General features: G+C 40.4%; 1 protein-coding gene across 1 annotated transcript in view; it reads left to right on the top strand.

Annotated features, from left to right (window-relative positions):
• Nucleotides 1-13,008, top strand: part of GALNT18 (polypeptide N-acetylgalactosaminyltransferase 18) — a 278,270-nt gene that overhangs the window by 186,463 nt on the left and 78,799 nt on the right. The window contains exon 7 of the mRNA XM_014935984.1: nt 9,088-9,273. Within this exon, the coding sequence (XP_014791470.1) occupies nt 9,088-9,273 (186 nt within the window). The remainder of the gene's footprint in view (nt 1-9,087; nt 9,274-13,008) is intronic.

Raw genomic sequence — 13,008 nt, 5'->3', positions numbered from 1 at the left:
ATTGCAGTTGCATGATTCTCTTTTCCAGCCCATTCAGCATCTAGAAGCAAGGAGTAAACCGTAATCATAGCTTCTGTAAGCAGTGTATTTTCTTTTTCTTCCTGTCTGCCTATATTCTGATTTTTCTAATCCTGAGTTTATGTGACTCAGGCCAGAATTCTGTGTTCAATTCTACTATTTGGGCAGACTTCTTAAATGAGACAAAGCTGTTTAAGACTGGTGGAATGAGAAAAGCTGTGCATGGTTTCTTGCTGAACTTGAGGAAAGTTAGCTAAATCCATCAGGACTTATTGTCACTATTGCAATTATTTAGTGAAGATTATCTGACTTCAGTAGACATATGACCTAAATAAAGATTAACATGTTTCATCCAGTGAGTGTAGTTTCTGGGTTTACAGAGACAGATACCCAAATGTACGTGGCAACCAAAACCCTTCAGGGTGCAATCCAAACCCCACTGATTGCTACCAGAAATGTGAACGTTGATTTCAGTGATCGTTGTATCTGACCCGACTCCCTGTCCTTTCTGCAGTCACCTGTTAAAAAGGCAAAATAAAGACGCAGACCCAAGTGGATCACAGACTTAGTTCATGGTATTGAATAAAAATGGTTAATTCATACTTGCCTGTAAAGCATCAAGCTCATTATTGGTTACCAGTAATCGATTAACAGTATAGAATCATAGAATCATTGAGGTTGGAAGAGACCCTTGGGATCATCGAGTCCAACCATCTCCCCTACTCTACAAAGTCCTCCCCTACACCATGTCCCTCAGCACTGCATCTAAACAGCCCTTAAACACATCCAGGGATGGTGACTCCACCCCCTCCCTGGGCAGCCTGTTCCAATGCCCGACCACTCTCTCTGTGAAGAATTCCTTCCTAATGTTCAATCTAAACCTCCCCTGTTGGAGCTTGAAGCCATTCCCTCTCGTTCCATTGTTAATTACCTGTGAGAAGAGACCAGCCCCAACCTCTCTACAGTGTCCTTTCAAGTAGTTGTAGAGAGTGATGAGGTCTCCCCTCAGCCTCCTCTTCCTCATACTGAACAGCCCCAGCTCCTTCAGCCGTTCTTCATATGATTTGTCTTCTAGGCCCTTCACCAGCTTTGTTGCCCTCCTCTGCACTCGCTCCAGTAATGACAAAGGTTAACAAGATTCACAAATATTGCATTAAATTGTTCCCCAAAATATATTGTAAGGGTATTGATAACTATTTGTTTGTATCCACCATAATAATTAATTCACATTGACTATTTTTTTTTTATCTTCAGGGCATCTTTAATGAGTTCTTTAAATTTTGTCATTTGCAGAGTTCACAGAAGCTAGGAATTACTTCAGCCTTTCGAGAAATCACTTAATTAGTAAAAAGTTTTGTTTGCAGCCCAAATGAAATTATGGTTTCAAACAAGGTCACATGAATTCTTGGAGAAACTGCATGATCTGTGTAAATTTAGTGAACGCAGTACATGCTAATAAACTGCTTAGCATCATGTAGGGTTTATTTTTTTATTAGATTAAGCTTCTACAACATGAAAAGAACACTTAGTGATTAAAGAGATAAAAAGAAACACTTTTAATGAAGAAGTGTTATATCATTTTATAATGAAGTATAAATTAAATATTCAAGAGAGAGATCAGCTTCAGAATTGTAATTGTTTTGATTACCTATGCAAATTCAAATATGTTTAAATGCAGTTGAAAAGGATTTACTAAGGGATGTGAATATAAAAATTGTCTAGTGAAACAGATTTTCCAGGTACGAATGGAATTTGCTCTAAAAAAAAAATAAAACCGGATGGATTTAGACATTTCTAAGGATGCGTGAGGGATGACAGCACAGTGGTACTAGGGCTTACACCTTTGCAGGATGTTTAAGCCATTTGGTGTGGTACTGCTTCTGTAGCTGCCTCTCTTGTGCCTCCCCACCGGACTGCCCAGGTCTTCCATCCTTTACTCCTTTAAAGGACTGCAAGTTGCAGCTGATCTGTTGTGCCACCACCTGTGTTCTCTCTGCAGTTTTCCGTGTTCTCAGCTTTCCTGGCTTTTCCAATGGGAAGAACATGTTCTTTCTTCGCTCTGTTGGGCTACTTTAACCTTGGTGAACATAAATTCACAACAATGTGGCCCCACAGTTATTGCTTACTTGTAGATGTACCTTCAGTAAATTAACAGTAAGAATTTCTTAGAGCTTGGACAAGTTCTCCACAGAAGTCATAACAACGTAAGATGTAAAAGGGAGATTGCCCCCTCCACCCCTTTTTTTCTTTTCTCTCAAATAGATTCATGGTATTCATTTAATGTTCCTACCATCTCCCACTTGCTTTCCTTGCTTTAGGTCGTAGGCTTCACTGATTTTAGTCTTTCAGCTTTGTAAGTGGTAGAAGTCACCTTGGCACTGCTACTGTCCCTTTACACCTTGAATTTTTAAATGGAATTTTCCTAGTGATGAAGGAGCTCTTTCAAGAGGAGGAAGCCCTCTAAGCCCTTCTTGGGGCTATACCAAATATATGAACCTCCTCCGGAAATTCAAGAATAAAGAGCCCTTTCTAAGGTACTTTTGGAAAGGAGCATTGAAAACACACTAAAGTGGATTTTGAGAGCTCTTTGGAAGGGAAAATCCAATTGATCTGTTCTTTTTCTAAAAGACTGTTTGTTCAAAGTGAACCGGCAGAACCAGAACCTCAAGAAATTCCTCCAAAGAAAAGCAAACCATGGTTGCTGGGGCTCCAGCAATCATGCTAATTGCTCCCAAAGATACACAGTCCCTCACACTTGAAAAATTTCTAAGGTCTTTGCCTTAAGGCAAAGCCTGAGACCCATTGGTACGGTTTTGCAATTGAAGCTTTTACAGCATGAAATGTGAATTGCTATTTACTGTATCACAATGATGGAAACATGGGGTTTTTTGACAATATATATGTATGTATAGGGGTTTGGCAGGAAATAGAGACTACTGCTAGCAGTTTCCACCTCTTGGTACCATAAGTAAAACATCTTCATGGGCTACAGGAAAAGGTTCTGTATTTCCTTTTAAGTGTAGTTTAGGAAATTTGTCGGGTTTCTTCCTTGCAATTTGTACAAATGGCTTGTCATTAAGTACTACTGATTGCAGCAACAATATGCTTAGAGATGTAACATTTTATTTCAAACCACTCCACATGGTTAAAAAAAATCTTTGAAGCTCTTTTATCTTTAGAGTTCCTACTAAAGTCATGGCTGATAATTTGGAAAAGCTTCACTGATTTTAAACCTTTGTATTTATTTATAGCCATCACACAAAATAACAGTGCTGGAGAACTAGAAAAGTGCTATTCAGTATGGATGAAGCCTGAACAGAGATTCCTAGTGACAGCAAAAAAGAGCTGTGAAATTCACAGGGAAAATATGTTTAGGCATGAGGAATTGACCCCTCACTTCTATTCCTGTTTCTTAACTATAAAGGCAACCTGTTGTCTACAGGAGTTGAACTAGATGAAGAAGTAACCACTCTAAAAGGCTTTGCAACTTCCCTCTGAGTTGAGTCTTTAAGAAAATATATTTCTTAGTATTAAAATATTAATTAAAAAAACCTAAAAATTGTCTTTGACCAAAAGGTGTTGATTCAGAGTAATTAATGAGTCCCTCCTGTGCACTCCAGATGTGAGATTTACACCTTTATAGATGTCTTGAAAAGCCTTCCAGCCACCCACAGTGGCTCCAACACAATGGCTGGGGTACCGTGAGCAAAGGAGATGGGAGGAGCTACGAGTGGTCAAATTCAAGTGAACAGTTGGTCTAAGAGGGAAAAAAATTAAAAATGGATGGGTGTTTTTGACCAAGCTGCAAAAAATTCCCTTATTTCAAATATAATCAGGGAAGAATGAAAAACAAAACCAACTAACACTTTCCGTAGCAATCAGTTAATCATGTTCTATTGTTTAGTATTCATATATCCTGTTTGGTACAGGGTTTAATATTCAGTGTATGACTAGCAGAGCCCTTCATTCCTTGGCTGGAGATTTTGCACGTTTGTGGGAGTTGGGAGTCTAGAAGTTGAGATTCCAAGAGAGTTTCATGCCATTTGAAAATCCCACTTTAATGCCTCCCTACATTTTCTTTCTTTGCAACTGGCCTCTCCCTAAGTGCAATCAGATGCTTGGAGGAGAGTTTTCTCACTGGACTGTTATCCCGCTGGCAAAGAACACTTGCAGGAGGGAAAGGTACAATGGCTTGTCTTAGATGTGACCAGGTGACCAAGTCAGGCTTGGGCTTTCTGCCCTTATAAAGCATTGCATCTGCTCTCACTCTGCGGGTGCTCTGCAAGGCTTCATAGCCTACATCTCGGGGCAGTTCTGCTTCTTCAGTGCTGTAACTGCAACCACAGCATGATTTGAAACTTATGATTCCTGTATCTTCAGATCACGTGTTTCTCACGTCTTCCTCTTTAAAAAGTCACTAATTAAAGGACTTTTAATCATCTTGATATCTGGAAACTACTATCATACATCTCTAGTCTGGTTTTTTTTTTAGGTCACATTTTTAGGGATTACAGGAGATTTTCAGCCATTGGAATGGGCTGCCCAGAGAGGTGGTTGAGGCCCCATCCCTGGAGGTGTTCAAAAGACAGGTTGATGTAGTGCTGGGAGGTATGGTTTAGTGATGGTGATGCTTCTTGTTTGTTGTGCAGGTGTCTATTTTTGTCAGTCAGGTTGACGGTTCGACAAGATGATCTTAAAGGTCCCGTCCAACCTAGAAGATTCTGTGATTCTGTGTGTTGTTATGCCCTCAGGGCTGATGATCAGCTGTGCTGGAGAGCCTAGCAGGGCCGCAGCTGTGAGGGGAGAAGCCCCCCGGGCAAACTGGAGATGGTTCTGGAAGGTTCCAGCACGGGGCCTCCCCCCGCAGGCGGCAGCAGAGGCAGCCCAGCGGCCTGAGGTGAGTGCTGGTCCATTTTGTGCCCCTTCAGCCTTTCAAAAGGCTGGGAGCAACCCAGGGAGGAGGCCTCCAACCTGATTTTATTAATCTGAGAGACAAGCAGGCATGCTGCCCGAGCTGGTGTGTAAAGTAGGGGTTTGTATTGAGAACACTGGGGAAATGACTGTAGGAACAAGTCTTACGAGGAGAGGCTGAGGGAGCTGGGGTTGTTCAGTCAGGGGAAGAGGAGACTGAGGGGAGACCTTATCGCTCTGTACAAGTACCTGAAAGGAAGCTGTAGAGAGGCAGGGGTCGGTCTCTTCTTCCAAGCTACAGACGATAGGACAAGGGGTAATGGCTTCAAGTTGCGCCAGGGGAAGTTCAGGTTGGATATTAGGAAACATTTCTTTACTGAAAGGGTTATCCAGCATTGGAATGGGCTGCCCAGGGAGGTGGTGGAGTCACCATCCCTGGAGGTATTTAAGAAACGTGTAGACATGGCTCTTCAGGGCATGCTCTAGTGCCCAAGATTATTGGTTTGTGGTGGGATGTTGTGTGGGTGGGTGATGGTTTTGGTTTGGTGGTTGTTGTTGTATGTTTAGGGGGTGGGTGGTGGTTTGTGGTGGGGTTTTTTTGGTTTTTTGGGGTTTTTTTTGTGTTTTTTTTTGTGGTTGGACTCGATGATCTCTGAGGTCCCTTCCAACCACTACGATTCTGTGAACAACCAGCTCCTGTGTCAGTGTATTAAGGCCGCACACAGGTGGCTAATTGAGGCTGTAGCCAGGGGAGGTTCAGGCTGGATATTAGGAAAAATTTTTTCACTGAAAGGGTTATCAGGCATTGGAATGGGCTGTCCAGGGAGGTGGTTGAGGCACCATCCCTGGAGGTGTTCAAAAGACAGGTTGATGTAGTGCTGGGAGGTATGGTTTAGTGATGGTGATGCTTCTTGTTTGTTGTGTGGGTGTCTGTTTTTGTCAGTTAGGTTGATGGTTGGACAAGATGATCTTTAAGGTCCCTTCCAACCTAGAATATTCTGTGATTCTGTGTGGTGTTATGCCCTCGGGGCTGATGATCAGCTGTGCTGGAGAGCCTAGCAGGGCTGCAGCTGTGAGGGGAAAAGCCCTCCTCAGGCAAGCGCTGGAGATGGTTCTGGAAGGTTCCAGCACGGGGCCTCCCCGGCAGGTGGCAGCAGAGGCAGCCCAGCGGCCTGAGGTGAGTGCTGGTCCATTTTGTGCCCCTTCAGCCTTTCAAAAGGCTGGGAGCAACCCAGGGAGGAGGCCTCCAACCTGATTTTATTAATCTGGGAGACAAGCAGGCGTGCTGCCCGAGCTGGTGTGTAAAGTAGGGGTTTGTATTGAGAACACTGGGGAAATGACTGTAGGAACAACCGGCTCCTGGGTCAGTGTATTAAGGCTGGACACAGGTGGCTAATTGAGGCTGTAGCCAGGGGAGGTTCAGGCTGGATATTAGGAAAAATTTTTTCACTGAGAGGGTTCTCAGCCATTGGAATGGGCTGCCCAGGGAGGTGGTTGAGGCCCCATCCCTGGAGGTGTTCAAAAGACACCTTTTGGTGTAGTGCTGGGAGGTATGGTTTAGTGATGGTGTTGCTTCTTGTTTGTTGTGTGGGTGTCTGTTTTTGTCAGTCAGGTTGACGGTTGGACGAGATGATCTTAAAGGTCCCTTCCAACCTAGAAGATTCTGTGATTCTGTGATTTTTGCTTAAAAATAATAGGGTTTGGTTTTGAAGTTGTTTAATGCAACCTGCCTGTTCTGTCAGCATCTGTATTAACAACTCCCTCTTGCCATTAAGTTTTTAAGCGAATCCATGGTTCTTGCGGAGTAATTAATTAGTCTTTGAAAACAGAACAAAGACTGACAGCGTCTGAGAGAAAGGAGTGGCCACCAGATTTGATTAATTGATGTTTATTCAGGGTAATTGTTATTTACAAAACTATATTAAAGACTTTGTCATCTCAGGATGTGTTTCGAAAACACATATGACTTCATTATAAAGTCAAATTAGATTTTACTGATTACTGAATCAGTGGTAAAATATAGATGAGTCTGCTCTTCAGATTTTCAGATCCTAGAAATTTACTTGGAAATTCAGTTTATTATAGACCAGGCTCAGCTTGTTGTCAAGATGGCATTCAGATGTAACTCTGAAAATCCCACAAAAGATTTGGTGTTCACATGTTGGGCTTGGATCAAGGCCATCCCTAGTTAAAATGAGCAAAGGGCTAGGCAGAGTAGGCAGCACACGCGCCATGTGAATTGTCTTGTCCTAGGCTAAGTTATAACCATCTCTATATCTTCCTTGTCTTCTATGATACTAATTTAAACAGTGTGCAGTGAGTAACTCTGAAACAATTTACAGCTGGGTGTCGATGCCATACTGAGGAATGGCTTGGACTGAAAGCAGGCATTGTGTGAACAAAGTGTTTAATCTTTATTAGGAAATATAGCCGAACCATTTAGAATTAAATATTCGACAAACTATTATTTTTGTTAGATCGTTAAACCGGATTTTCCACTTTACATGATATTTAGAAAGACAGGACACTAATGTTGTTTACATATTGTTTATTCTTGTGCCAGATCAATTGCCCGTTTATTTTAAAATATTTATGATCATCTCAGTTTTGCCCTGATGTTGGTAATGGTTATGTTTATTTAATCTTACTCATTTCCAAGTTCTGGATATGGAGACATGCTAAAGTCATTTCAGCTCCCTTCTCAACTGTGCAGTTCGTTCATGGAATTTCTTGTCTTCCAGAGAGCTCTGAAAACCAAGGCTCTATCTCTTCTCCCAGCATATGCTGAATGCAATTAGGCACCAGTTCAGAAAAGGCTTTGTAAACATTCTGAATCCATGCCACATTTTCTGGTCTCAGGAGCTGCCAAATGCCTAAATGCTGTATTCAAGCCAGATGTCTAAATATATAAAATGAATGACTGAACAAAGTGCCTCCTTAGTGGAGCATATGCATATAGGACGGACAGACCTGAGGGTCTGAGATCAGCTCCAGAACATGATGTTCTGCCAAACCCACATCCCTGGCCTCTAGGAGGGAGGTCAGAACATACTCTCTCCTGGATGAGCTGAAAGGGGAAGGAGCACCTTCACTCTCATTTTTTGCTCTTTTGATATGAGTTACCAAGCCTCAGGAATCTCTGCTAGCAGTATTGTAAGGCAAACTATGTCACTTCTCAGTGACTACACCTACCTCTGGGACAGTGAGGTACTTGTTCAGCAGGATCAAATGGTTTGAGTACATCTGAGTTTTCACCTGAAAAGCACCCACTCAACCATTATGAATGTGCTGCCTTGATCTTGTTAGGAAGTTTACATAATACAAGATAGACAGTAAAAGAGCTTCTATGTAGAATAATTCAAGTACTTCACTGACTGTAAAGGCTGCCAAAGTTGTTTTCTCTCTTGTTAAAAGCAGAAAGAGAGAAAATCAGAAATGAATGCAATACTTAAGATTATTTATGGACATTCCCAGCTGCAATAGTGGACAAAACTGAAACACACTTGAGCAAGTACAGTAACCCACATTATAAATGTATTATAATTTATAAGAATAGTGTGTGTTGAAATTGTTCGTAGAACATTTTCACTATGCAGTCTTAGTCTTTGTCACTCCTCGAAAGAAATAAATGTGATCCTTTTTGAGCTATGTTTAAAGCAAAGCACAAGATGCATTTATATCCTAGTCTTCCTAGAACCTGAAACTTTCGTGATCTTAAAAAGTTGATTGGCTTAGTTTTCCTTTTAAATAAGGCTGGCTAGTTCAAGATTCTGAGTATGTGTTGAGATGGACTGTGCACAGTTTAGAGAAATGCCTGTAAGGCATTAAAACTTGAACCCAGACACTATTGTTTTGGATGCTCTGTAAATAATTTTATTAATAATCTTGAGAAGAGCTAAATTGATCCAGGAAGATTGTGATGAGAGGCTACTGGTAATGTAATAATTCTGTAGTAAGGTTAAGTAGTAGTAATAATGCATGGTAATAAGTCCTCTCACAACTGTCTAAAAAGCCCTCTGTATAGTCAAATAAGTCTTGAGTAGTTATTCTGCTTTGTAACAATGACAAGCATAGAAATAAAATAATTTTAGTGTATTTATGAAAGGACAGCAGTGGGATAGGGAGTTCTCACTAGCAGAATGTCTTTTTTCCTTCTAGGTGTGGCAGTGTGGAGGAAGTGTTGAGGTTCTACCTTGCTCCAGGATTGCCCACATTGAAAGAGCACATAAGCCATACACAGAAGATCTGACTGCTCATGTCCGGAGGAACGCACTGAGGGTGGCTGAAGTCTGGATGGATGAATTTAAGAGCCATGTCTATATGGCGTGGAACATACCCCAGGAGGTGAGTCACAAAGACCAGTGTATGCAAATTTTGGCTTTAGTTCCTACTGTGAATTTTGATTTTTCTGCTACGATTTTGTTATTTGTATACACGTAGGTATATATTTATGTCTTACATATATGCATAAGGTACACCCATACATATATGTTTATATATAAAATTATATATGTAGTTTTGTCTTATTCTGGAATAATTTTTTTTTGTGTTCAGGTTCCTTAAACGTTAATTTCTTGTAAAGTTCATCAAGAAGCATCAAATCTATATTACACATCTTATTTTGAATTTGAATCTCTTACTTACCATCAGAGAGAGCTATAATTCCACCAGATTTGTGAGGAGAGTTCCTCAAAAGGGCAGGGTCTTAACATCGATCAGTTCAAATGTGGGTGCATCACTCCTGAATAAATTTCACATCAGAGTAAGAGTGGCTGATAGATGTCATGACATACTGCAGAATCCAGCTGCAAGTCCCTTTTGGCCTGCTTGTCCAGATTTCTTTTCCACAGATGAGCAATGATTGGTCCATTGTATTGGAAAAATAGTGTTGGATGGCTAACCTGAGAGTTTAGTTTGACATCTGATTTTAGTTGTTCTTCTTCTGTAGTCAACGGTATTTTGAACTATTAAGAGTTCTAAGGGCTCTTAGAAAGGTGACTGTACCTATTCTGGAAAATATTCAGGATCCACGTAGAATAAGTTGTTTCCACCTAAAGGCTGGAAACCATGGCTGTAGTTGAATTTGAGGTTTGACTTACAGTGTGCAGTTCTCATCACGACAACAAAAGTAAATATTCTAGACTTAATAAATGAACTTGGGTAATTTATTTTTTCTTTACTAAATCTCTGTAAAATCTCTCTGAGTGGGATTGTAGCTGTTCAGAGAAACTGGTTTTAGTGCAATTTCTGGTTCAAGAAATAAAATGCTGTACTTCTCCTCCTTTAGTTTAATAAGGAAACAAGGCTAGAAACCAAAACCCAGCTAGATATATGAATGCTGATGTTGATTCAGCTGCTTTCCATAGTTTCCTTCATCTCTCATGGTTAAAACTAGATAATTTTGGCAAAGTGGGGAAGGCGTCCTGTTTTCAGTTTGCAGAATTAGACACATAATACACCATGAAAACACCAAGAAAAAAAACCCTTATGATCTGGTGTAGGGAAAGGACCTTACTGGAAGGTAGTCCCTTGTTCACAGAATGCAAGCTACCCTTTAAGTGTCCTTGTTTTGAGTAATCACACAGCAGTGCATACAAGAATAGAGACGTTTCTGGAAGATAGGCTTACTTATTTTACATCAAAACAATTTAAAATTAATTTTGTTTGTGATTAACCTGATAGATTTCAATTTCAGTTTCTATTCTTTATTGTTAGTTATTTTTCTGAAGATTGGTTGATCTTCATTGATTGATCAAGTTTCAATTTTTTGACTTGCAAACATAGCATTAACACAGAACTTAGAAATTCCTTTTTTAAGCCAGGCTATACAGTATTATACACATATTTGCATGATATTCATCCAGATATGATGGTGGTGGCGCTTTATCTTGTGCAAAGTTGAGATTCGAATGCAATTTGGAAATCAAATTCATGGAGAATACAAAGATAAATTATCATTACTTGGAAATTTAATAGGTAATAATAACAGTCTTGACTGTGCTGGTAGGTCAGAAAAAAATAAACCTGTTATAATAAATTTTAACACTAATTTATTAAACAAAGGAAACAAATATATTTTATTAAACAAATGAAAAATTAATGTAGTGTGTGGATTGTGCTGATTTCTTCAGGTCACAAAGTGCATCAAGGTGTTTGCCCGGTAGATCTTGTACTGCCAGAACCGATTCTGTTCACAGTTTTGAAGAGGAATAACAAGTTTTCTTACTGCTTCCATCTCCATTCATTTTCCCACCACAAATGTACTTAATCATTGCACTGAACTGCTTCAATAAATTGCGATGCAGATTATATTCTCTCATCTTCACAAAGGCTACTGCTGTCAAACTGTAGTGCAGACTTAAAAGCTGGAAATGGCAAGCGCTAAATCAGCTTTTAATCGTGGTAGGCACTTCTGCAATGCAATGAGATGCCTGTTGTAGGGAGAAACCTATCACTCTGTGTATGTACGGAACCTGTAGCACAAAAAACCTTCATTTGTATTTCTCACCACTGTAGAAAACCAAATAAACACACATATGCCCACGTACTTATTTAAAATATACTGGGAAACAGCTTAGTTTCCACAGCTGTAACACATCTATAGAGCTTGAATCTACTCATTACCTAGTAATTGGTATGGGGTGTTCAGAGACAGCGTGGCACCTTCGTGGCCATCCAAAGGTTCTTCTGTCAGGTAGGGTCTGTGACTTACAGCCAGGTACCTTCAAGTGTTGTTCACTCACCTTCCATCTTTTGCCATGTGGAAAATAGGGAAGGACTTAGAAGAGTGTTGGGGCTCTGTTTTGTTCTGACAACCTGGCACATGCTCAAGTTCCCCAGATCAGTTGTGCAGTTTGAAGCTGTTCTAAGCATCTTTGTGTTCGTTGCTAGAGCCCTGGTGCCAAGAATCGGGGGAAGAGCTCTGAAGCCCCAGGATTTCCTTTTCCTTCCCCAGGCTAAACTTTGCAAGCACTGAACTGATTCTAGAGCAGAAGGAAACAAGTACAAGTTTAAGGAAAGCTTTTTAAGGGAAAAAAAGGAAAATACAAAATTACACTCCCAAACACTGTAATTGAATCAGTCAATATAAAGAAAACATACATCATTAATGGGAGTCCTCTTTTATGCATCAGAAGGTTAGGAGCAATGCAGTCTCTGGTTGGTGTAGAAACATCAGTAGAAATTATTTAGTGTACAGTATTCAGAGTATTCAGTGTAAAGAAGCAACCTAAAAATGACTTTATGCCTGTGGGATACTTGTAATACAGACTTCCAGTGGGCAGGGGACAGAGAGATGGTGGATGAGAGAGGCTGGGGATGGATTAGGTCAAATTTAGATATCAGTCAGGATGGCAACATTTCTGTTTCATCTTCTCTTAGCTCGAAATTAGATTAAAGGCAAAATACCAAAGAGGGACACTTTTCAAATCAAACCTAGCTTCAGCTTAGGCAAAAAGGTATGGAGACATCATTATGAGAGCCATGCAGAGAGGACAGAGAGATAGCGTGGCCAAATCCTGTTGCACAAGTGGGTAACTACAGGAGTAATTACCTGGAAGCTGATGAAATAATGCACTGGTAATGGGCTGTGTAATAGAAATGTATTCAGTTATAACAGTTAGGACTTTCCATAAAATATATGTTATTCCAAATGTTAACCATAGGACCTGTTTTTTCCATGGAAGAATTCCCAGATCTCTGAGAAGCCCTATTGCCAGATGTTTCCAAAGGTTTTAGTCTGAGAGCTAGTAATAATAAAAAGGAGTTAGACTTATTTGGCAGTGTGCTGTGACTGCCCTCTTGGGATCTCCGTGGGTGGCTCTGAAGTACTGAGGGCTTCAAATGGGGATCTCAGATGCCATGGTGATTTCTTCCAAACTACTTAGAGAAATAGATTCAGAAAAAGCACTTAAAACCCAAAGGAAAGATTTTTCAAGTCCAAGAAGCAAGAGCTGTGCTCTTCATGTTTCCTCCCTTATGTTTTTGGCTGGTTTTTTTTTTCTTTTTTTCCTCCCATCATATTCTCAGCTTTGGGGAACACACTGAGTTGTTGCTGGTTTTAAAGCCAGTGTGCTATTT

The sequence above is a fragment of the Calidris pugnax genome, unplaced genomic scaffold, assembly GCF_001431845.1.
Source record: "Calidris pugnax isolate Ruff unplaced genomic scaffold, ASM143184v1 scaffold26, whole genome shotgun sequence".
NCBI lineage: Eukaryota > Metazoa > Chordata > Aves > Charadriiformes > Scolopacidae > Calidris > Calidris pugnax.
Note: the sequence above shows the minus strand (reverse complement) of the source record. Positions and strands in the feature narration are given on the sequence as shown.